This window comes from Dermacentor variabilis, unplaced genomic scaffold, assembly GCF_050947875.1.
Source record: "Dermacentor variabilis isolate Ectoservices unplaced genomic scaffold, ASM5094787v1 scaffold_12, whole genome shotgun sequence".
NCBI lineage: Eukaryota > Metazoa > Arthropoda > Arachnida > Ixodida > Ixodidae > Dermacentor > Dermacentor variabilis.
This window is the reverse complement of record NW_027460280.1, coordinates 40,846,103-40,872,610: the sequence shown is the minus strand read 5'-3', so window position 1 is coordinate 40,872,610 and position 26,508 is coordinate 40,846,103. Positions and strand designations below refer to the sequence as shown.

Below are 26,508 nucleotides of genomic sequence, written 5' to 3'. Positions count from 1 at the left end.
CATACATTCAGATTACACAAGGTTCGGTGACAACAGACAACGGGTAGAACCATCGATAACATTCGAGAAACTTCCGATACCTGCAGATGCGTTCTGCGCCGAGCGATAACGTTTAATATTTGGTAGCCGTTGAAAAGCGGTCACCGGAGAAAGATGAACAAGCACACGAACAAGTATATCTAAAAGAAGTCGAATGGAGGTTGGAAATCGTGGTACAAACATTGTCAGGCCATGGTATTACGTCCGACTCCTTTCTCGTGGGGCAGCACATGATCTCCAAGAACATGTTGCTGGGCTAGTTGGTGCTGTTACGTTCGACCGGCGGGGGCTGGCGATCTTCGGGGAAGCGACCGACGGAAAGGCGCCACCATATCTGCTGCGACGAGTCGCTTTGAAAGGACGGCAATACGTCAGTCCCCAGCCCATCGGCGCCACCATGGCTGTGGCGGCGACTCGTTTTGTAAAGAGGACAATGCGCCGAGTCAACAGGACATCGGCGCCACCATGGCTGCGGCGGCGGAGCACGTATTGTTAGTGTGTACGCCGTCACCCGTCCGGTCTGTTTCGAGCAGGGGAGCTCCTGGAAGATATTTTGCGGTGCCGTCTCACGCAGCTTAGAAGTCGTCAGTCAATGGACAGACGGGGTGGCCATTGTCAGCGGAGTCGACTCTGGGATAAAGAGGCGCCTGCTCAGGGCAGCACCATGTCTGCGAGAACCCACTCACCTCGGTGTGGTTAGTGAAACCTGTGCGGAAGTGAGTGTGTAAACCCTCCCCCTCAAAGGCGGGTCGGCTACGATGACTTTGGACACTCCGTCTGGTCGAACGGCCGTTTTCCCTCACCTAGGGATCTAGGGAGGACAGAGTGTATTTAAGGAGCCGTTGGCGGCTCCTCAGTGTGCATTCCTCTTTCAGTCATGTTAGACTGATGAACTGTAACGTTCTCATGTAGATACTGTAAATAAATTCCATATTCCCCGTTTTCGATGAGAACAAGTCCCTCCCTTCAACTACGTCCTCAGCGTGGATAAGTTGTACGACGGCATGGGCCAGCTACCATCTATTTCATGCCCGACCCCAACCATCACAGTGCACGTCAGGACCGTAACCCCTCCCCCCCCCCCCCCACGGAAATGTTTTTCGTGCTTTAACTTATTGGGTGATACTAAAATATTTACGCGACTTCACAGCGACCACCAGATGGCAAAATTTTTCATACACGAACTTTTCTGATATTACTTTCCTCTTCCTTTCCTGAAGCCTTCCCTTTTACAAGACCACCTCAGCACTCCCTCTCCCGCCCGCCCGCCTTGCACAACCTTGCACCCCTCCTTCGCTTTCCTTCGCGTCTCAATATATATATTGACACGTGTACATGTTTATCTTTATAAGGTGACCACGTTTCACTGCCTAACAAATGTTATCGCACAGCGCAGGACGTGCCTGCATGTATAGGAAGTTTCTGGAATGTTATCGATGGTTCCATCCGCTGTCTGGCACCATACCTTGTGTAATCTGATTGCATGTATGGGCGACGCGAATGGTGTAGAACGTTGTGGAAGACACGCGGGTCCCAGCGGTTACTCTGGAACATTCGACCACTGATGTACAAAAGCCGACGCGCTTGACCCGCTGATCAGATTTTCGATGATCACCGACTGTGTTTGCCGCTATCGTTGTTCTTTGAGTGTAGCCTGCTTTTGAGGGCGCAAGTTAGCCCAATAAGACGCTAGTTTCGTTAATCACAGTTTTGCTGCCTTCTTCACCGTCACTACCACGCGACATCTGGTGGAGGTGCTTTTCGTTCATGTACCGGACGCCCCCGACAAGCCGTGAGCCAAGCCCGGACCACAAAGAGAACACCAACGTAGTCCCGGACCACAGAACAATTCGCCGTCTACAACAGCTGCCTCCAGAGCACGAACTTCTACCTGAGAAGACCAAGAAGATTGTGGCCAAGACAACCACAATGGCAGCCCCAGTGTCACCCATCGTACTTCAACAACCCAGAGAGCCCCCTACCTTCCGTGGAGCTACGCCGGAGGATCCGGAAACCTGGCTCGAAACCTTAGAAAGGGTCTCGACCTTCAACAACTGGACCTCTGAGGATAAGCTACGACATGTGTACTTCTCATTGGAAGATGCCGCGAGGACTTGGTTCGAGAACCGGGAGTCCACCCTTACAACATAGGACCCGTTCCGCAGTAACTTCCTGAGAACGTTCACGAGCGTTGTCCGAAAAGAAAGGGCCGAAGTTCTGCTGCAAACCCGAGCGCAACTACCCACTGAGACCATCGCCATCTTCACGGAAGAGATGACCCGTCTGTTCCGGCACGCCGACACGGAAATGTCCGAAGAGAAAAAAGTGCGTTTCTTGATGCGTGGAGTAAAGCAAGAACTTTTCGCCGGACTGATCCGAAACCCACCGAAGACCGTAGCTGAGTTCCTGAGAGGCAACGACGATTTAGAAAACTCTAGAAATGCACGCTAGGCAATATAACCGCCAAGTCCTCACGCCGCAGTGCGCCATCCAAGCACTGGGCTCCGGGGATCTCCAAGAGACCATCAGGGCCATTGTGCGCGCAAGATGTTTCCTTCGTCGCAACCTCAGGTGTCCTCAGTCACTGACATCATCAAGGAAGAACTTCGACCGTCACTGGGTGTTACCGAAGTGCAGCCCGAATCGTCGCTTCCCGTGCCGGAAGCGATGACCTACGCCGCCGTTGCCCGTCGTCAAGATCCCCCTCCACGACCGCGCCAGGGCCCTGTAACGCCGCAATTCCGTCGTCCACCGCCGCCGCCGCCGCCGCCGCCAGCACGCTCACCCGTCGCCCAGCGCAGCTACGCGAGGAAGACGGACATTTGGCGCGCTCCCGACCATCGCCCACTCTGCTATCACTGCGGGGAAGCCGGACATATCTACCGCCGATGCTCATACCGCGCAATGGGACTACGAGGGTTCGCCGTCAACGCTCCGCCCCCGCCGCAAGGTGAACGCCTTCATGATATCGCCGACTATACCTCGCCATTACTCAGTGGAGCTCTCGACGACCGTCCCGTTCGCCATCACCAGGCTGCTACCTGTCGCCGCAGCGCCGTCCATACACTGGCCCAGCCCGGGGCCGCTCTGCGAGCCCATATCCGGAAAACTAAAAGCAGCAACCGATGGAGGTGCGGTTGATGTTCGTCGAACTGACAAAGATTCTCCGCCGCCGACGAGGACGCCGAAGAGACTATCTCGACGACATAACAATGACACGCCGCCGTCCCGACGAAGTCTAGAAGCAAAGAATACGCCACCGAAAGACCACCTGACGACGCCACGTACCAGCCACAGGTCAACGCGACACAGCCGTGATCCGACGCCAAGACCTAACTATAACGCAAGACAAAGAACCACCGACCTCGACGTCCTTCTCGACGGCCAGGCAGTCGCCACCTTAGTGGACACAGGGGCCGATTACTCCGTCATGAGTGGACATATCGCCGCCCAGTTAAAGAAAGTTAAGACTGCAAAAGGATAGAAAGTTGGGCGAGTTGGTACGGTAACATGATCTTCGATTGTAGCGCGAAGTGACACGGACACAGACTAGAAGCAGACGCTAGCCTCTAGAAGCAGAAGCTAGCCGCTAGAAGCAGACGCTAGCCGCTAGAAGCAGACGCTAGCCGCTAGACGAGCGCTGTCATCCTAAGCGCTCGTCCTGTCTGCTTCTAGTCTGTGTCCGTGTCACTTCATCTCTACAATCCAAGATTAAAGTTAAGAGTGCATCGGAAGGCCCTCAAATTCGGACCGCTGGAAGACACCTCATTACGCCGACTGGAATCTGCACGGCAAGAATTACCGTTCATGACAGGACTTACCCTGCCACCTTCGTTATCCTTCAACAGTGTCCACGAGACGTCATTCTCGGCATGAATTTCCTCAACCAACACGGCGCAGTCACCGACCTGAAGTCGAAATCGATAACGCTGTCGGAAGATAAAGCGTTACCGCCGGATAGCTCTCGTAGTCATCACGCCTTGGGTGTGCTCGAAGATCAAGTGAGCATCCCACCGCGCTCCAGCATTACTATTTCCGTCGGCACCGAAACACCCGCTGACGTAGAAGGCGTCATCGAGGGTGCACAACGTCTACTACTCGACCGTGAAATTTGTGTCGCCAGAGGGATCACTGGACTGCACGGAGGAAAAACGACGGTGTTGCTGACAAACTTCAGCCAGGAGTTCAAGCACGTCAACAAAGGCACGACAATCGCGTACATCGAGGAAATTGTGGAAACCAGCGATGATTTGTCCTCTCGGATTCTGCCGCATCTACCCTGACGACCATAGTTCCCGAACCAGACTTCGACATAAATCCAAGTCTCCTCATGAGTAAGCAGCAACAGCTCAGAAGTCTTCTCCGACGATACAAAGAGTGTTTTTGGACGTTATCGAAGATTCGACAAACACCAGTCGCAAAGCATCGCATAATAACTGAAGAGTGCGCTCGACCACTCCGCCAGACCCCTTACCGATTTTCGACGCGAGAACGTGAGGCTATTAGGCAACAAGTCGACGAAATGCTGCGCGACATCATCCAGCCGTCGAAAAGCCCGTGGGCATCACCTGTAGTCTTGATGAAAAAAAAGGACGGAACCCTACGTTTCTGCGTCGATTATCGTCGACTTAACAAGATCACGAAGGACGTATACCCCCTTCTACGGATAGACGACGCATTGGATCGGCTCTGCAACGCTAAATACTTCTCATCGATGACTTCAAGTCTGGATACTGGCAAATAGAAGTCGACGAGACAGATCGCGAAAAGACCGCCTTCATCACTCCAGACGGCCTCTATTAGTTCAAGGTCATGTCATTCGGACTGTGCTCGGCGCCTGCAACGTTTCAGCGCGTCATGGACACGGTGTTAACAGGATTGAAGTGGCAGACGTGTCTTGATTACTTGGATGACCTCGTTGTCTTCGCCGGAAATTTCGACGATCACCTTAGGCGGCTTGCGACAGTACTAGAGGCCATCAAGTCATCAGGGCTCACTCTAAAGCCAGAAAAGTGCCGCTTCGCTTACGATGAGCGTCTGTTCATGTAATCAGCAAATCTGGAGTCCGCCCCGACCCGCAGAAGACAGCTGCCATCGTAAAGTTCCCGCAGCCCATCGACAGGAAGGCAGTGCGTAGATTCCTTGGCATGTGTGCCTACTATAGGTGCTTCGTCAAGGACTTTTCACGCATCGCGGAGCCACTAACACATGTAACCAAATGCGATGTCGAGTTCAAGTAGGAAACGTCGCAGGCCGACGCATTTCAAGAACTCAAACGACGCATGCAGTCGCCGCCCGTATACTTGCACACTTCGACGAGGACGCCGATACCGAAATCCATATTGACGCCAGTAGCCTAGGCCTCGGTGCCGTCCTAGTCCAGAGGAAAGACGAACTTGAGCGGGTGATATCTTATCATGCCAACCGGTCGCTGTCAAAAGCGGAAGGTAATTATTCGATGACTGAAAAGGAATGACTAGCCATTATTTGGACTACAGCGAAATTCCGCCCATACCTTTATGGCAGGCCATTCAAAGTCGTCAGCGACCATCACGCGTTTTGTTGGCTAGCTAACGTAAAGGACCCTTCAGGACGGCTGGCGCGCTGGAGACTCAGACTGCACGAATAGGATATCACCGTAACCTACAAGTCGGGACGAAAACACTCTGATGCCGATTGCCTATCACGCACCCCCATTGACTCGCCGCCGCAAGATGACGAGGATGACGACGCCTTCCTTGGCACATTAAGCGCGGAAGACTTCACTAAACAGCAACGAGCAGACCCGGAGCTAAAAGGCCTCGTCGAGTATTTGGAAGGGAACACCGACGTTGTCCCTAGGGCATTTAAGAAAGGATTGTCTTTGTTCACGCTACAAAACAACCTACTCGTAAAGAAGAACTTCTCACCAGTCCGCCCCAACTACCTTCTTCTTGTTCCGTCAGCACTGGGTCCAGATGTACTGCACGCCCTACATGACGATCCAACCGCTGGGCAGCTCGGATTCTCCTGGACGCTGTCGAGGATACAGGAAAGGTATTACTGGCCGCGTCTGACCGCCGAAGTCGCTCGTTACGTCAAGACATGCCGAGACTGTCAGCGACGCAAGACACCACCGACAAGGCCAGCAGGATTACTACAGCTGATCGAACCTCCTTGCCGACCATTTGAGCAGATCGGGATGGATTTATTAGGACCGTTTCCGTCATCAACATCCGGAAATAATTGGATCGTCGTGGCGACGGACTATCTCACCCGCTTCGCTGAAACTAAAGCTCTACCGAAAGGCAGCGTAGCCGAAGTGGCGAAATTTTTCGTCGAGAACATCCTGCTGCGACATGGTATCCCAGAAGTCATCATCACCGACAGAGGAACGGCCGTTACAGCAGAGCTCACCCAAGCCATTCTGCAATACAGCCATACAAATCAAAGGAGGACAACTGCCTACCACCCGCAGACGAATGGTCTAACGGAGCGCCTGAACCCTCGCCGACATGCTAGCAATGTACGTCGACGTCGAGCACAAGATGTGGGACGCGGTCCTGCCGTACGTAACCTTTCCTTATAACAATGCGGTGCAAGAAACAGCACAGATCACGCCGTTCAAGCTGGTTTACGGCAGAAAACCGACGACCACTCTCGACGCAATGCGGCCGCACGTCACCGACGAAGAGAATCTTCACGTTGGTATGATTGGGGGTTCAATCCCATCGCTCGTGATCCGTTGTCAAGATTGGAGTCGGGCATGAATTAGAAGGTAGCTGGCCCATGCCGTCGTCCAACTTATCCACGCTGAGGACGTTGATGAAGGGAAGGACTGCTTCTCATCGAGAACGAGGAATATGGGTTTATTTACAGTATTTATATCAGTCTAACATGACTGCTTGAGAGAGAGTGTCATTCTAACATGACTGCTTAAGAAAGTGTCGAGAATCCGCACAACAGCGGCTTATAAGCACTCGGTCCCCCCTTGATTCCAAGGGGACGGAAAACGTTCGTCCAGTCATTGTAAACAGGCCGCCTCTCCACCGGGACGGGTTACAAACACACACACACACACACACACACACACACACACACACACACACACACACACACACACACACACACACACACACACACACACACACACACACACACACACACACACACACACACACACACACACACACACACACACACACACACACACACACACAGGTGCAATGATCCGGAGCCGACGTCAGAGGGGCTCCGTAGAACTCGGAGCCGTTCCGAGTATAGCGTACCCGGGTAGCATATTGTCTTGCGTCTTGGTCGGCGCGTGGGAAGGAGTGTCAGTAGACGTTCCCGCGGCTCAGTAACAACAGTTGGTCCGCCGAGCCCGTTTAGTTACAATGGCGACTTCGTCAAACTCGGCTCCAGCGACGGAGAGGCGAGGACGCACGTATTGTTGTTCACACACAGTCGACTTAGTCACGCCGTGGCTAGAGGTGTGCGCCGACGCGCCCGGAATGTTGCCTCCACAGTCGCAACTGGATGGCAAAACTTGCAGTGCAGCTGGCCGTTCTTAACAGCGCCTCCATGGCCCGGAAAATCTCGACTGTCTAGCGCTGACAACCACTGGGCAGGAAGAGAACGGCACCTCCAAGACATGGGCGATACTTCGCAGCATAATGGAACCAGGAAAAACAAAAACGGCCAATAACCGCACCCTTCAAAATTTGCCGGATAATTTTCAGGAACAGATCAGGCCCTCCTCATTAAGCTTAAAGGGAAGTACGTAAGAGCAGTTCTCACTCCCCCATGCACCTTGCCATACCAAGGGCAAGAAAACGCGGTGCTAGACGCTCCGATAACTAAGGCAGAACTCTTCGCGGCAGCGCAAGCTGCGAAGAGAAATACTGCTCCAGGACCAGATCAGCTCACAAATGCTATGGCCCGGAACCTGAGAGACGAGCACCTAGAACAGCTTACCCGGTATTTTAATGAACAGATATGGGAGAGGGGCGTAGTTCCACAACAGTGGAAGGAGGCCAAAATCGTGCTTATTCCGAAAGCAGGAAAACCTCATGATCTACAAAATCTCAGGCCGATATCACTAACCTCCTGTCTTGGCAAATTATTTGAGAAGGTGATCCACACACGTCTGACGTCTTACATTGAAGACCGCAACCTATTTCCTACAAACCTATTCGGCTTTCGCCAACATTTGTCGACACAGGATGTTTTCCTGCTACTTCGTGAAGAAGTTCTTTGCAACACGACGGTTGGTGCGGAACATCTCGTCCTGGCTCTTGATTTGAAAAGCGCATTCGGCACTATTTCACATGAACTTATCTTATCTGAGCTAAATGTCATCGGTTGTGGACAAAGAATCTATGACTACGCCCGCTCTTTCCTGACCTCTCGCATCCGGACAATAGGCATTGGCACGCACTACGCGCTCAGACCCTTTTCCCATGCCCAAAAGAGGTACACCGCAAAGGGCGATACTCTCCCCCCTTCTTTTCAATATCGGCATGAGACGCTTAGCCAAAACACTCGACGTCATACCTGGGCTAGGTTACGCGTTATATGCAGACGATATTACCCTATGGACAACCAGCGGCTCGTTAGGACAAAAAGAAGAAATCCTGCAAGAAGCAGCGACCGTTGTTGAAACCTTCGCTCGCAGCAGCGGAATGAGCTGCGCTCCCGATAAATCAGAATTTATTAGGATACGAGGTCGAGGCCGTCAAACTCGCGAGCCGGTCAACCTCTTTCTAGGAGAGAGCCAGATAAGGGAGGTCCAGAAAATGCGAGTCCTCGGACTGTGGCTGCAAAGCAACAAACGAGTAGACCACACCATTAAAACCCTTAGGACTACGGTGAAACAGATCTCCCGTATGATTCGTAGAGTAACTTATCACCGAAAACGTTTCAAGGAAACAGAGACGATCCGGCTCGTTCAGGCTTTTGTGCTAAGTCGTCTCACATATAGCCTCCCTTTCCAGGACCTCACGAAAACAGAACTAAAGGTCCTAGATGCGTTGATCAGAACGTCGTACAAAGCGGCTCTCGGCCTACCACAGGGAACCTCTACTGAACGCCTGCTGGCCCTCGGGATTCACAATATAACTACGAGGAGCTACGGGCCCCTAGGGACGCTCATATCTCAACGGGAGAGGCTTAGCTTAACCTCCTCTGGCAGAAAATTACTTTGCCGCGTGGGTTACCCTACTCGTCCACAGTATGCGGGAGAAGAACTCGAATCTCTGCCCAAAGTCCTTCGTGAAAGGATCATAGTAGCCCCAATTCCTAAGAACATGAGTCCGAAATACCACCAGGGACGTAGAAGTGCTCGAGCTCGAAAGTTAATGCAGCAATTCGGTGGAAACCCGGATACAGTCTACACAGATGTCGCTCGATGTGGTGATTACAAATACGCCCTCGCAGTGATAGGAGCGGCCGCAAATCAAGGGCTTGTGAATTGCGCCACGGCTGGAGTTGCGTCTGCGAATACCACAGAAGCTTCAGTCATCGCGCTAGCTAATAAAACTAAGGACGCTCTAGGGCAATCGTCGATAACTCTAACAGATTCCCAAGTCGCATGTAGACTCTTCCTCACCGGGAGACTACCACACAGCACCACTCACCTATTAGGATCCAACCTAACGCAGAAACACATGATCATCTGGTGCCCGGGTCACGCAGGACTCGAGGGCAATGAGAGAGCGGACGGCGCAGCTCGTGCTTTTATCAACCGAGCAGCCGACCACTCTGACGAAAACCCCTTTTTACCACGAGACATCCTTGAGCACCAACGGCGCGAGCGAAGATAGTACAGTCCACCACACCCTGACCTATCCAGGCAGGACTCTTATGACTGGCGCCGAATACAGACGCACACATTTCCAAACCTTTATTTGAAAAATGCCATTCACCCAACGCTGTACAGCGTTCGCTGTCCTTGGTGCGGAGGCCGGCCAACTCTCGCCCACATTACGTGGGACTGCCAGAACAGGCCACCCAAAAGTAATACACCAAAAATAGCCGGCAAATTTTCCGGAAGGGAGCAGTGGGAGACTTGGCTCGCCAGCGAGGATCGGGAGATGCAACTAGCGCTCCTCTACCAAGCACGGCGGACCGCTCAAGCCAGTGGGGCCCTGGACTAGGGGCTCCACCCACTCGCTTTCTGCATTTATTTTTTAAAATAAACGTTTTGATATATATCGCAACGTACCTCTTTCTGCGGGGGTGTCTGCACTTCTCTGTTGCCGCAACGAGAAGCCGTCTCATTCGTCCTCTCGAGGCACACTTTGTGGGTGGGAACATGATTACTTGAAGCCAAACTAACAGGAAACAAGTGAGTCGGTTCTTGGAGTGTTGTTTCCTGGCACTCGTCAGTAGAAGGAGGCTCATCGGGGAGGTTTGGCACCTGTTGATCAGCAGTAGTAGAAATCGGGCGTGGCGGACCGGACACCTGGAGCTCTGTGGCAGGAGCCCGGCCGAGTAGCATAGACGCTACTGACTCGGGAACAGGACAGGGCTCGGTTAGCGTCGGTTGCTCAGAAATATGGACGACCGAGGTTGGCACCGTTTTCACAGGATCCAGACAACCAAGATGAGTCAAACCTTGCTTCTTGCCAGGAAACCGTGGTGATGGAGTTCGCAAGTCCTCCACAGAAGCACAGTCGGTACTATCGGGAGTTTGACACGGACTTTGAGTAGAGCGATCATACTGCTCCGCGGAAGCTGCATTCAGTAGGTACTTTGTCATCTTTGGTGGCTTCTTTTCACGCTCGTCTCTTTCTAACTTCGCTTTTCGTTTAGACGCACCACTTTGATGCTTCCGACCGAGCATTTTCGCATGAATGGATGCTAATTGTTCACCGGGCACTTCGTCAGTCTGACACGACCGCAGGTCTCCAACAGTGGCCGTCCCGATGACTGGCGCACGCTGCCTGGATGGTCCGTGGCTGGCCGAGAGTGGTGCGTCCCCCGGGAGCTCCTCAGCGGGCGGGCTTATGCAAGCTTAACCGGCGGCTCGGGGCTGAATCGGAACCCGCGATCAGCTTCCTTTTGTAGACGCGCGCCGCGTCTGTCTGTTACTAGCGCCAAAGCAGGCGTTCACACTAGCGCCAAAGCAGACGTTCACATACGCATAGAGTTCCTTGTACAAAGTCCCTCCTTCTCCGTACAAACTCACTCTTTCTCCCGTTCCGGTCTTGTCTTCCTATTGGCTAGGAGCAATCGTCTGTTCTGGGAGGTTCTCGATTTTTCTTTCGCCCCGTCGACGCCGAGCGCGAAAACGATGGGGAGAGGGCGACTCCTAGCGCGGGCGAAGTTACGCGCCCTCCGTTGCCTCTGAGTCATCTTTTTCTACTTCTTTCTGGAAAGTTCGGCTGCCAGTCTGAACTACTTTTTCCATCGAGCGCGCGCGAGGGTGCGCAGCCGCTAGGCAGGAATGGGCCCTAGAGACAGGCCTTCGTGTCCAGCTCTCCAACTTCCCCCTTCACTCTCCCACAACCCTAGCCCGAACAGTGAGCATTCCATGTCCCACGGCACGCGGACAAAAGCACGTGTGACGTCTTCTTTCCTCTCCTGCATAGACTCTGCCATCAGACTCATCATCATCTGCTATCGGACTCATCCTCCCCCACCCACATTACCATCACGGTCAAGAAAAGCCGAATGGGAGGCACTGTTGGGTACTGCAGCACATCCTTTCTATGAGAAGGACAGCGGCGGAATTATTTGAGAGGTGGAGGGTGGCGTGGTGGTGACGAGGGGCAAGGGAGATTTAGGTCCTCATCCCACATTACATGTTTTAGGTGTTTCCCCCTTGCCCCTCCTCTCCAGACAGCACTGGACAGACGGACTGACAGGAAACCACGAAAACTTTTCCAAGCAAACGCACCTCGCTTCGTAAGAAAGAGGGACCTGCCGGGGTGGCGGGGGATTCCTGTTTTTACAGCTCTACAAGCTCTCCCCAAATGATCAGGCTAAACGCATGCTGTTACATTATGCGGGGGGCCCCGTCTGCTCGTTCTGGTTTTCTCGCTTCATACATGTCGCTCGAAGTTCCGTTGCCCATGGTTCCATATACTAAGCGTGTTAGAATAAATGGGCCCCCTTCTCCTACTGTCCGAAGTGAGGCCCTGGGCTGCAGCCCCTAGGCCCCCGCCCCCCTTAATCCAGCGCTCTCCGTGGGTTGAGGCTCGCCGAGGCCTGCGCGTGCCAGGGGCGTATAAGATGGGCTGTCCGCTATCACGGACAGCCATCTTTTTGTGCGAACACCCCATGGCACGCTTCGGCCTCCACGGCCCCAACCCACAGGCCGTCCTGCTTCCAGCTTTGATCCCCCCGCTACACCTTGGGTGCCCTGGAGATCCTGCGTTGCCTGCCTTATTATAACCTCAGGCGCGCTCCTGAGGTCTCCGTTTGCTGGTTACATGTGCGCTCCTGGAGCACTGCTTGTAAAAAATCTAATCTATCGTCGCGACGAAAAAAAGCGACCCGCGACTTATACAACACCAGTCAGAACCTTGCCTCTTCAGACCCAGCTACAGAGAGCGCATGCGCCAAGCTGGCGGCGGAGCTCGGCGCGGTGAGTCACCTGATGCGTTGCCAAGGCTACGGCGCAGCTGTGGTCAAATGAAGGTCAAATTCGCGGCGACGGCTAAACTCGGCTCGACGAGGTTAGTAAAGCATTCGCTTTAACAACCTGTCAAGGTAGACAATGCTATTCGCTTTGAAGTAAAACAAAAGTGACCTTCTATAAACCGCGGAGAGCGTTTCATTGGCCTGTTGAAACAATGATGCGGGTCACCATCCGATGCTTGCGTCGGTGTTCGCGTAAATTTGACGTCAGGAGACTGGAATAAGAACAGATTGGAATAGTTTACGTTAGCTCCTGGCGCGCTCACAGAACATCTATACGGACGAACGTTCTGCGCAGATCAGCAAGAAAACTCGTGAAACATTTTTCTTGGATTTGTTTAAGCTGCTTGATCAAGTATCGCATAACAAGGCTCAATAGTGCAGGTAGTAGGAAAAGAATTGTTTCTAGTGGCATCATGGAAAGTTAGCATTTTAAAAAGCCCGCCACAAAGAAGGCGGATTCGCTTCCAGATAAATGTTTGCCCACTTGAGCATGGCGCTTCAAGTCTTCGTGTTTTCTCTCCTGCACTCGCATTGAATTTTCCCGCTTGCGTGACGTCTGACCATTGCGCCTTTGCGTCCTTTAAGTATTTCGGATGGCCGCGTTTGTTGAGCTAGTTTCCTTACCGAGTAGATGACCGTATTCGACAAAATTTGGTTGCCGCACTAAGAGCCAAATTATCGTCTAAGCACATACGTGTGTTTAGCCGTGCGCAGGAATCACCTTAGAGTGTATAAGGTCGTCCGACCTGTGATAATTACTGCGGTCATGACTTCAATCACTGTTATATTGGTTCTATAATAAACACGAGCACTAGTTTAAATCATGAAGATTAAGTTTAGAAACGGCGTTGTAATTGGATGCATCACCGCTGCACTTGGGTGAGTTTCAGTTCCTACTTGAGACATCGCACGGAAAGCGCTCTCATTGGCACGAGCTGCGCTGTTTTCTTAATAAGCCGCTGCATATGGCATTCCATTTCATTGCAGAAGCGGCTATGTCATGCGTCACGACATCGGTTTTATTAACCACCTTTACGGGGAGAAGCCCGATACTACTTTGAATGAGTCGCCGTACATATACTTCACAGGTATTACTACTCCGGTGACTGCACAAACACACTTTTAACGCAAATTTCCTTGCAGAATCTGCTCCTGCAACTGAAACAGCACCTTTATGGAGTCTGAAGCGCATATTTGGGAAGGAATCTCGTCAGCATTGGCATTTGTTGTCGGAGGCACGATCCAAGGTGCAGAGGATCCGACACGAAGCCGTGAAAGCGCTTGGCAACATGACAAGCTTGAGCGGTATGTCGCGAGAAATCCAGTCAGAGCAGATGGTAATACAGCTGCACTTGAATTTTGAATGGTGATTCCTTTTGCCCACACCGACTGCGCGCATAGCGTCCCAACGGCTGCTTGAGTGAATACGCATTTATGACAAATGTTGCGTGCAGTATAGTTGCCCAAAATTACACCTGTGCACAGGCAAAGAGAATTGCATATTCCAGCTTACACCCAAATTGAGGTGCGCATTCAAGAGCACCCACATTTAAAAGCCCTGTCTCAGTTATGAACTGTGACAAACGCTCCAATTTTGGAAACACCGAAGTGATGCTCCAGAGCACTATGGTAGCTATATTAAAATGGTATTTTAGTGCTATCAGTATATTGAATGCATCAATGAAATATTATCTTTCAGATTCAGGACATTGTTTTTTTTTGTATATTATTGTCTGACATAAATGCTGACCGAAAATGAATTATTCTTGCTTCTTTAAACATATCAGGTGCAGATGAGTTTCTAGGACATCACTGCAAGATGCAGTAGCCTTTGTCAGCTGACCTTTAGGCAGCTTTATCACCATTAGTCGTGCTGGCCCAAGGTTTGTTAGTAATAACTCATGAACAGTTAAAAGCACATTTAGATCACCATTTGCTTTTCTACTGCTCTCTCCTATGTATAGACCTTTCCTACAAGAGCTTCCTGGTTATTGGCATATGCCTTCTGGACTGCTGTGAGCCCGCATAAACAACTCAATAGCACAGAGTGCAGTAGCAGCACCTGCTTTTTATGCCCATGTTGCAACAGTCCAACAGTCAAGCAAAACTAATGCCTTTTGCTTTAACACAAGATGAGAACACCTTTAGAAAGAACAAAGGACAGCACATGGGGATCCCGTGCTTGTTGCTTGTCCCCATCAGATGTGGTGCTGTTGAAGATAGAAATGCAGCTTTTAGTTGGTTGGGACGAACGACTGACTCTTAACAAAACAAGTGCCATACAAATGGCTCCTGAGCTTATGAACTCTTTTTCTTTTTCACTCGTTTTTCTTTAATTGCTGAATTTTGACATGACATTTTTTTTGTCCCTTGGAGGAGTTACTACTGCAAGAATTTGTGTCCTTTGAGCATTTCCTGTTATTCTATGTAATGGCTCAATGACAGAAGGCAGTTCAACTAGATCAAGGCTTCGTTAAGGCTACAACAAATGAAATTGAACGAATGTTTTATTTTGTCCTGTTGTTTGCTTTTGAGGTACACAGAGATGCAAAGAGCACCCTGGTCATTGACAATGTTTTCAGGACTGTTGTGAGCCAATGTGAGCGACTGCTTAATAGCACAGAGTGAAGCAGAAGCACATGCTCTTTATGCCCATGTACAACAGCGGTACTGGTATGATGACTGTTGATTTTGCATGCATGAGGATATCAGTATGATTCAATTTTCTTTTAATTGTGAAAATTTGGAGATAAATGCCATGAATATTTTACAGTCGGGAAATTAAAGGCTGGTATTCTGTTACGCGCTGGCATATCACATGTTCAAATGTTCGTACTTCAAAGCTGCAAGGTATGTGCAATGATTGTAGTCAAGAACAAACAAAAAAAATTTATATCTTAGGCCATGAAAAATTTTTTTTTTCATTTTTTTTCTTCATTTGTAGCTTAGGGAATGGATTTCATGAACAACATACAATGTACTCTATAAACTCATTATGAGCAGTCATTGGTACCTCAACTTTCTGTAGTGGCCTTGCCTGTCAATCTTGTTGTGCATGGTGCCTTAAAGGAACTGCATCTGTTCTGAAATAAGGGCAGGCATAAGGAAGATAACTTGGATGTAAGCTTGCATGCATATTTCTTTATCAACTTAACACCCGCGTGTTATGTGCTTTGTGCACCATGTTTTGTTAAAGGGACACAAAAGATCAGTTCAAACTTGTAGTTTTTTTTTGTTTTTCAAAATGCAGTTTTCATTCATTTGGAAGAAAAAGGTTGACTATTAGTGGATAAAGTGAAGACCAAAGTTCTCTGTTTTGAATTTTGCATTGTAATCTCAGTGGAAGTATTTTGTTATGCTTGGGCTATTTTGGCAGAGCAAAAGTTGTCAGAACTTGCAGGGTTCAGCTTGTGGTGCCTTTATTTTTTTTTTTTATCTATATGTTCTGCAGCCACTGTTCAGGCCCAAGCAAGAGTGCAGAAGTAAAAACAGGATATAATGAATGCCATGTTAAGCATAAGCATGTAAGATAACAATAGCACAGAAACCATGCTTGTGATGAATTAGAAATGGTATTACAAAGTTATTATCATAGAGTCATTTACCATAATCATGTCACATATTGAAGTTGATGTCCGACATTAATGAAAGATTCACCGATGCAGAGCAAATGGTCACTTCTGGTAGTTTGCTCCTGTAGGCCATTTTGTGGCTGGAAACAGAGAATGCAATGCAGGTATTCCATCCTGTCCGGTAAGTGCTCATAACAAGACCCACGTAGGCACTGTCATAATTTCTGATGTTGCAGCAAGCTAATGAGGATAATAAGTATTGTCACCTGCCTTTCATTTTGTGTATCTTGTGGCTTACGGAGTCTCTTTTCATGGTAAGAGTGGCTGCTTTGCGGTTGCAGAAATGTAATTTACTGATGCGGCTCAACTTAAGACTGAGTTTACTTCAGGACCAACTCTGATTTCTCCATTCTGATAAATGTGAAATGCAGAAACATTTTCATTGGACTACTGTTCAACTGATTTGAATAAAATTCATTATATTTAAGAGAGAAAGATGAATCCTATTGACTGTAAGAAGCGATACATTAATTTAGGGCCTCAAATATTTTTTTTGAATTGCTAGTAATTGGCAAGCTTAAAAAAAATTTAAACACAATGTTTACAAATTTGTAACTTTGCACCCAAAACAGATATTGCATCTCTGTAAACAGCATCTGTTCAAGCATATCAAGTGAAAAAAAAATTGGGACTTAACAGTAATCAAAAACATCGAGAGGGCTACCTGGAGAAACACCCTAGAAGACCTAGGTAGCGACCACATAATCATAGAGATTACGATCCCCCGAGCGGGAACCCTCCCCCCCCCCCCCCCCCTTGGTCAAGAGCTTCAAATAGACAGACTGGGACAAGTTCCGCAAGCACCGGGATATCAGGCTAGATGACAAGCCGATTGGTGACATTGACACATGGATCGCGGACCTGACCAGGGCTGTCGGGGAGGCGACGCAAACCATCACTCCCAAAATCCTGATGGAGAAGATGGACAGTTGCCTCGCCCACCTCTGGGAAGCCAAGAAATCCATACAAATCCAATGGCAAGGCCAGTGGCTCAATCGAAAGCTGAGGAAAAAGATAGCCGAACTAAACAAACAAATAGAAGAGCACTGCACAACCTTGAGCAAGCGACAGTGGGACGAAGTCTGCAACGCCGCGGATGGCCAACTCCACAGCGGAAGTACGTGGCGACTGCTGAGGCACCTGCTGGGCGAAACCCAAAGCAAATCCAAACAAAGAGCCGACATGCAGGGACTTCTGCCCAAAGAGAAAGGGGCGACGAGCGAGAAGCAAATCATCATGAATCTCTGCGACAAGTACCTCCCGCAACAACAGACGGTCGAGCATGGCTGTTACACTGGTAGTCCTAGTCCCAAGTTAGATGAAGACTTTAGTGAGTAGGAAATCAGAAGGGCACTCCAAGGACTCAGCGGCAAGTCAGCCCCAGGACCGGACAGGGTTAACAACAAAAAGCTCAAAAACCTGTTAGACAAATCTGTCACCAAACTCACGGGCTATATGAACAAGTGCTGGAGAAAAGGCCGCATCTCGGAGCAGTGGAAAAGGTCCAAGGCTATCCTCATACCCAAGCCCGGAAAGCCGTTGAGTTTGGAGAACCTACGGCCAATCTCTCTCACGTCGTGCTTGGCTAGGGTCTTGGAACATGCCTTTCTGAACCGTTTCAACAGCCATCTAGAAGAGACGGAAGCCAACCCCACACCATGATAGGCTTCCGACCCCGCCTGTCCACGCAGGACGTCATGTTACAACTGAAGATCCAAGTCGATCCTGAAACAAGTGTCTAATCTGAACCTGGGGGAAAGGGCCTACAACTACGTGAAGGACTTTCTGAACGATCGCAAAGCCACCCTGACGGTTGGCGACCTCGAGTCTGAAGAACTAACCCAGGGAAGTCCAGGTACCCCCCAGGGCTCAGTTATATCTCTGCTCCTTTTCAACTTAGTCATGCAGGGTCTCCCCAGCAAACTATGGGAAATCGAAGGAATCCACCATGCTATATATGCAGACGATATAACGATTTGGGCGGACCGCGGCAGTGATGGCCAAATTGAGAACGCACTACAAACGGCCATTCACAAAGTCGAAGAGTACCTCCAAGGAATGGGCCTCAAGTGCTCCCCGAACAAATCCGAACTACTCCTTTACCGGCCCACACGCAGAGGCATGTCACCAAAGAGCTACACGAGACCCCGAGAGTACGAGGAAATCGGCCTCTACACCCAAGACGGAAACGCAACCCCCAAAGTAAACAAGATCAAAATCCTCGAAATGATCATTGGGAAAGCTAACAGTGAAACTGTGAGGAAGATCGAAGGCAAAGTCACCAGCGCCACGAGATTCATAAAGAGAATAACCAATAGACACGCGGGCATGAAGGAAGAAAACGGCATTCAACTGATCCACTCCTTCGTTGTCAGCCACATCGCCTACATAGCCGCCTACCACAACTGGTATGTCGTGGAAAAGAACAAGATCAACACGCTCATAAGGAAAATGTACAAGATAGACCTGGGCCTCCCGGAATCGATGGGTACCGAGCTCCTGGCTCAGCTGGGCATATACAACAGCCTGGAAGAAATAGCCGAAGCACAACGCCTCTCGCAGCTCGAACGCCTGTCGACCACCTCGATGGGAAGGTACATTATGAACATGCTCGGCATAACGTACCACAATCAGCACGGCCAGAAAATGCAAATCCCCAACAAAATCAGAGACACCATTACAGTGGCAAACGTCCCAAGAAACGTGCACCGCGATTACAACCGAGGTACAAGAAAGGCAAGAGCCGAGGCTCTGCTCCATTCATTTGGCAGGGAGAGAAATGCCCGCTTTGTCGACGCAGCCGAATATCCGAACAGCCAAAAATACACCGCCATACTCATAGACACAGAGTCCAAAATCAAAACCACATGCAGTGTATACACCAAACACTTGGAAATAGTTGAGGAAGTAGTGATCGCGCTGGCCCTCACAGAACAGGAGTGCGAAGTCGTACTAAGCGACTCGCAAATGGCATTAAAGAATCACGCCAAAGGTAGAATTTCCAAGGAAGCCCTGTCCATTCTGGCCAAAGCGGGCAGATCCAAAACCGCAAGCTCGAGGATCATATGGTTCCCTACGCACGTCACCACGGAAGGCGACGCGCTCCCGAACCTAAACGAGACGGCGCACCGGACGGCACGAGACATGACCCGCCGCGTCGAACAAGGCAACGCCTCTCGCACAATAGCGAACACACCTCGCGCAGAGTGGGGCAGGCTCACCAGATACAACGACATAACCAGTGCATATCTAAACGCCAGAAGGATATACCCACCGCCGAGTCCCAAATTGAACAGGAGGCAGGCCGTCGCCTGGAGACAACTCCAGACGAACACCTTCCCTAATCCATTCCGTCTGAAACGTATCTTCCCAGATAAGCATCAGGACGACACATACAAATTGTGCCAGGAAGGACCAGCAACACTCAAACACATGCTGTGGGAGTGAAATGTAGTTATAGGAAGGATGGCAGTTGCTCCGGAGATCCTGTCGTTGTGGTGGGCCGCCACACTGCGCAGCTCAGACCTTGTAATCCAGACATGGGCAGTCCAGCAAGCCCGTGAGGCGGCATTGAGGCAGGGCCTTTACATTCCCCCGTGGGAGACCTGAGCCCGGGCTGCGTTAAACCTTGCCGGACATACAAGAAAGTTGTATCCATCCATCCATCCATGAGTGTATAGCTTATGTGAAATTATTATAATGCATACAAGGGTTTTGTAAAGATCCTACTCACAAGTTAGTGGTAAAGCTTAAACCAGTCAATGCATAGTGCATCAACTTTGTCTGCTTTATATGTTTCAATGGGCCTACTTTACAAAATTCTGATATTGCTTTTTGTTACTGAGTTAGAGAGCTTTTTTTTTTTAATTGATGGCCTGAATAAAAAATCTGCTTTGACAGACGTTACATTTAAAATTTCCCTTTTAAATGCATCAAACCTCATCAAATTAGGCTCCGTGGATGCTGATTAAGACATTTTCTCCAATTTATTTAGGTAGAAGCTCTCGAGGTAAAGCTTTCTTTTAACATCCTTCTTTTATGCCCCCTTTAATCTGCTACTTCTTAGGCTATCAGAAAATGACAGAATTTACTAGTGATTGTGCAAAATATTTAAATTGTCTGTTTACGCAAGGGAAGGCATACATTCTCCTATTAAAGAGTAACACAGTTTAATTTGCCATTCATTCTAGGGAGGAAATAAGAATGAATATGTGAGGCCTCACAAGGGTCTCACCCTCTCAAGGAAAAGTTCAACAGAAGTGTCTTACAGACACTTCTTGCATAAGAATATCTGTGTGTGGAGAACATATAAGGAAAACCCTGAAAGTTTGACCTGAACCATTGCTTTCTAGCCAGTTCAGTGCTGGTGAAGGGAAAGAAGAACAAAAGGAAAGGAGAGAGTGAATACTGTTTGGAGAGAGGAGCTGATGCATAATATACTATAATGAGTTTAACAACAGTAGCAGCACACACATCTGCAGTATTATACAAATACTGAGCAGTCTTATGTAAAGATCTTTTTTGTCAAAGTTGCACCCAGAAGTTATAACCCCACGAAAGTAAAATAATTTTTTTCCCTCTAGATTCAGAGCTTTGCGAGATAGCTCAGGCATGTGATTGTCGAACAAGCGTGGGTCTTGCAAGAACAGCTAGCACAGATCTGCGATGCTTTCTTTCACCTCCTCCAATACCAGAAAATATCATGAAGGTGAGTCAGTGGAACTTTTACCTCCAGTGACCTTTTGTAGCAGTCACTCAGGCTGCAGTGGAGTGGGAAAGAGAGATTGCAGTCAAGCCTGTTTTCAGAAATAGGTGTAAGCATGAATTGCTTCACGTTACACCACCAATATTTAGTGCCACCTTATACCTTAAAGGGCAGCTGAAACACTTTTTAAAAAATGTGAGTTTTCAGCGAATTATTAAAGTTTTTCACCCCCTGAATACGAAAGTCATTGTTTTACAGGCCAGAAACACCTCTACTCACTTTATTTAGCAAAAACAAGTCGCAGCGTCTGTGGGAGGTGCTGTGCGTCGGTTGATGGGCTCTGATGGTGAAGACGATCGTGACGTCATCTTAGGTGTCGGCGGCATGCGTGATTCGAATAGAGCACTCACGTGACCCCTGTATTGACGTCATCCTCGCGCCCCGTCTTTTGCTGCTGCGTTTGGTGCACGACGGGCCGGGGCAGAGCTTCAATAAAAATTTAAACGGTGATTGCAGCGCTGCTACGTGCACAATTGAGAAAATAGATTCAGGAGCTGAATTGTACTGTGGCAGCCTTCGAAACCACCGTAACTCTTCCAATTCTAAAACTTCTTCAGCTTCCCTTTAAGCCTATCTTTTGGCTTGGAAAGGAAATGCTCAAGTGTGGTGCCTTGAAGTGTGACCTTGAAAAATATCAAAGTGTCGTGTACAAAGTCTCTCCGACCACCTGGTGGCACATGTAGGAGAGGCAAAAAAACCTCCTAGAACAGTTGAGCCAGCACAAAAACCTTTGGTGTCTAGTGAGCCAGTGCAGTGCTGTAGCTAAACATATTGCCAGATGTTGGAGTACAAAACTGGCATTTAGTAGTGATGATACTGTGTGTGAGACTGACACGAACCTTGGGAAGCGGCTTTACCTGCCACGTTCGGGCAACCTTTGTGACATTCTCCAGTCATTTGGATTTTTCACTCCCTTAGATGCATCATCTTCATAATGTAATTTACTGCAAAAATAACCACCTGGGTTGCAAGCTGGATCAATAAAAGGTTGCTGCAACTTACAACAGTCACCTCTTTGATGCGTGATGTGTTTTTAATTCTGTGTTGAACTAATAAAAGTAGTTTGTTGGCTTTTGTGTAATTGATTCAACCTTATGTTCTACTTTGAGGCTGTCAGGTTTTAAGTACAACTGTAAAGCTTGCCATTATCTCGTTTTGTGCTCACAGATGTAGCATTATTATTGTAGATGTATGTATGTCTCATGACTTCGGTCTCATCACAAGCTGAAAAATACTGTTTCCTTAATAATAATAATAATAATAATAATAATAATAATAATAATAATAATAATAATAATAATAATAATAATAATAATAAATCATATTTCAAATCCCAATGCTGCATGTTGCATACGTAACGGAGAGCTCAAAATTTATTTTGATGACCACTTTTGGTTCATTAAGTTTGGCTAATGCACCCTGAAATTTTAGTGTGTGGGAGTTTTGCACTTCACCCCATTAGGATGAGTTGCCATGGCCATGATGTAAACTCTTTACCTAGTGCACTACGGAGCATAGGCTTTTCCTGACTTCTATCATTATTAGGGTGGTCATGATGGGTGCCACATGCAATGTCAATTGCAACATTAAAGGTGAGATGAAGAGGATTTGGCACATTTTTGTTTGCAGCACTTTTACTGTGCAAGTTTGCTTGTGGTATCAACAAAATGCTGTACTAGGTCAAATACAAAAATTATGCAAGGGCCATTATCCTACTTGGGCATATTTTTATGTAGAGTCGCACATTTGTATTTGAGTGAAACTTTGAAAGTTGTTATTGCACAATTAAAAAATGAGGTGCACTTATTTTCAGGAGCTTAAATTTAAGGGACACTAAAGGCAACTATTAAGTCAAACCAGATAGGAACACTAGGCTTCTGTAATACCAAATTAATCACTCGTAGTGAGAATAGAGCTTTAGTAAGCGAGAAAATGACGAAAATGAAAAATCAGAGTGGCACGACCTGTTGTGGCCACCACACATCACCTCTTTCATGTGACGTGTGGTGTGACGTTAGGGTACCGGGTGGCAGTTGCTGCTCGCTAGCTGGGAGACGGAGCCGAAGTGGGAGGTGCGCAGTTCGAGGAACGCCGCCAACACGAATTGAGAGAGAAGGAGCTGATTCGCAGGTAGTGGCAGAGGGGATGATGTTGAGGTCACGTCATGGCCTCAGTTTTGGTGTGGGTGATTCAAATTAAGGAGAGGCAGTAGGACGTTCAGTGGTAGTTTTATATGTATATACATAACTAAGTCATATATTGGCACTCAGGAAATGATGCTAGACTTTAGATACAGTAGAACCTTGTTCATGCGTTGTGAGAAAAAAAAAACCGCGAGAAAAAACGTACTAACCGGGAACACGTAAGATCCGAAGTAACAAAAAAATTGGCAGATGAAACTATTGTTGACATCTTGCGTAAAGCGAAGCGTCGCGCAGATCGTTGCAACACGAGACGCCGACGCACGTCGAGCTGGTGGTGTTCCGGTGGCCCAAGACGCGTTTTGTTATTTTTCTATTGCATGGTGTTTTAAGATGGCGACGGAAAACTGAGACGAATTCGAGCTGGTGGACAACGCCAGAAGCGAAACGTGATGGCCACATCTTGCCGCCTGCAGCAGAGAACGGCAGCGCATTTCGGTTCGCGTGCGTGCGCTACGCTTCTGCCGGCACCGCACACTGTTCACGTGGAATCTAACGGCCGGAAAACGTGTACGATCGCAGTTTGCAGCAGGAAACAGCTGCGCGTTTCGGTTATTGCCTATTAAAAGCATGCACTACACTTCCGACGCCACCACGCGCTGTGAAACAGATAGGCGAAAATGCTTATCGCAATAGGATTGGCAGTGATAGCTGTGAATGCCGCGTGCGACGATCCCGGAAATTTGCTGGTACCGAAATGAGAAACAAAGCGCACCGACGTTTTCATGTGAGACGGGCAGGCGAGTGTTGCGGTGAAGCTGCTGTGGCAGGCACCGATATACTGTTCTTGATCGCGGGCGCCTCGCGCATTTTCTTGTTTACATGGGATCTAGCAGCTGTAAAACGTATCCTATGATTGCAGTTTGGCGGTGCACTGAGCGTTGGTGCCGAAAAGTCGTGTTTTCTGGGGACATATAAACCGGTAAAAAATGAGCATAATTAACCCTGTTAGGTCATTTTTTGTGCTCTCGATTGCGAACGTAGTCGCTGGGAAAACGTAAGTAACGGGAACCTATCAACGAGGTTCTACTGTAGATAAGGTATTGAATAAACTGAATAATTTCCTTTAGTGTCCCTTTAACCAACATGGAAACAATGGCTAGGTTACTCATTTTATGCGAAGCATACCAGCCGCACAACCACGCTCTTCCTAACTGCGCCACGCGCGGCCGCGTAGCTACCACATGACGTCATAACAACTGCAAAAGCGGAGGCTCAACTTGTGCGCTCGCTTGCGGCCGCGTAGCTACATAGCCGGGTCTCAGCTCGTGCGCTCGCCTGCATGAGTTGTTTCTTCGTCTAGCCGAACTAAATATAGCCAAGCAACAGCAGTTCACCAGGCTAAACAGTGGTTCAACAACTAAAATAAAGGCTAGTATGCTTCGCATCCTGGGCTTAACCTTAGCTAAGCCACAGCCATTTTTTAAATAGGATGTTGCTAAGCGTATGGACATACAAAGGCCCACAGTATGTCCACATCTATAGTACTGTCCTGTTCTAAAATTCAGTTAACCTTTGTAACTACTCCACAAATGTCCCATCTTCGATGCTGGATGATTAATTTTACGAGATTCCCAGTACAACGAGTAATGGAATCACTTTTATTTTGCAGGGTAGCCTTCAGGATGGTTTGAGAAGTGTTCTTTCAAAACTGCCAGAAGCAGCAGCTGAGTCCTGCATCAACTTCTTCACCACAAACGCCCTCCAGACAAAGTTACAGTACTTCGATGCCCATCATGTAAGCTGTCCTAAGATTTGAAAGTAAGACTTTTCAGCTATCTTGCAGAGTACTTACTGTTACTCCTAGTGAGCATGTGAATTTGTGTTGCCATGTCTTGATGGTTGACGTGTGGCCTTTGTGTTTTATGCAACATGAGTGCAGGGAACTTGAATGTGCTCTTTGAAGTGTTATTATGAAAAAAAGAAAAGCAGACTCCTAATGTCCTTGCAGCAAGCATACATTTTAATGGTGAGTTTGTTTTAAGACGTCATGAGTCATGGTTGACATCAGTCTGGTAAACAGAAAAACAAACCCCTAAACGTGCATCTTTGGTGCACGCCTCTGTGTAGCAGTAGCCACGGTGGTTTTCAGCACTTCGCGTTGCATGTGCACGTCTACATGAACAGCTTTTCTGCCACACATCAGAGTCTGTTTCTTCAGGACTTTTTGGGCATTTGTGACTTGTACATTGACTTCATAGATAAATTGCTAAAGCCAGGCTTGAGAGCAAACTTGATCCTGTCTTTATTGCCTTTTCTTTTTTTTGTTGGTATACAGCAGGGATCATTGAATGTATTTTGAACTTGGCGCTCATGCATATATTGACAGGTTACTTTGTTGGTTGAGCTGGTGATGAAATTCAACTGTAGTGTGGTATGACAAAGGACCAGGAACAAGCTTACAGTTGCGTATTGTGTAGCCTTCTTGATCTTCACAAACCTTCACTGCACGTTTGCACATTTGTCTTCATAGAAAGCTATTCTAAGTCGGCTGTAATCTGCTTCTATTTTTTTTTTAGCACAACACTGTTCAATGCTACAACACTGCTTAGAGTTGTTGCAATAGTATGGCTTCCTGACCATGCAAGGCTTACAAGGAATCAACAAAAGAGACAGAAATCAATGCGCACACAGCACAGTGTGACAACACATGCATACATCAATACATTATTGCCCAAGAGCAGGTTTTACAAGGGGTCAAAACCTCTGCCTTAGCCACTCAATCATGCTGGTGCATTGGTAGCATGGAAAGCATAGTGTGTTGTTGTAGCAATGTTCCGTACAAAAACCCGGAAGCCATTTCTGTCATGAAAGGCCGTGAACAGATGATTGAGATTGAGGAAATAACAAGATTAGGCTGTGGGGGGTGCATGTGTGTCACTTTGTTTCTCTTTCCTGTTTGTGCACCATTTCTTCTTCGTGGTTATAGCACCAACAAAACTGACCATCTTGCTGAACCTTTTGCTATTACATTTAAAGTGACTTTGAGAGCTGAGATCATAAGAAGCCAACGAAGACACCAAGGACAGCGTAGGGGAAATTACATGTACTTTTTAATTGAATTAAAGAAATGATAAATTAATGGTAATGAAAGTGGATGGAAGAACAACTGGGCTGCAGGTGGGAAACGAACCCACGTCTTTGCATTACGCATGCAATGCTCTTACCAGTTGAGCTACTGCGGTGCCGTTTTCCCATCCACTTTTTGGGTATTTATGTTTATCTACTACAACTAAACCTGGGA

The 26,508-nt window shown here is 48.4% G+C and overlaps 1 protein-coding gene across 4 annotated transcripts in view; it reads left to right on the top strand.

Moving 5' to 3' along the window:
- The first annotated feature begins 13,196 nt into the window (after positions 1-13,196).
- The window catches only part of LOC142565894 (protein SERAC1-like), a 43,956-nt gene continuing 30,644 nt past the window's right edge, over positions 13,197-26,508 (top strand). For 2 of the 4 annotated variants that reach the window (XM_075676479.1, XM_075676478.1), the window contains exons 1-5: positions 13,197-13,545; positions 13,654-13,754; positions 13,810-13,971; positions 20,882-21,006; positions 24,877-25,002. In XM_075676479.1, coding sequence (XP_075532594.1) covers positions 13,490-13,545; positions 13,654-13,754; positions 13,810-13,971; positions 20,882-21,006; positions 24,877-25,002 — 570 coding nt within the window. In that variant the 5' untranslated portion in view covers positions 13,197-13,489. The remainder of the gene's footprint in view (positions 13,546-13,653; positions 13,755-13,809; positions 13,972-20,881; positions 21,007-24,876; positions 25,003-26,508) is intronic. The other 2 variants (XM_075676477.1, XM_075676475.1) reach the window with 1 other exon arrangement.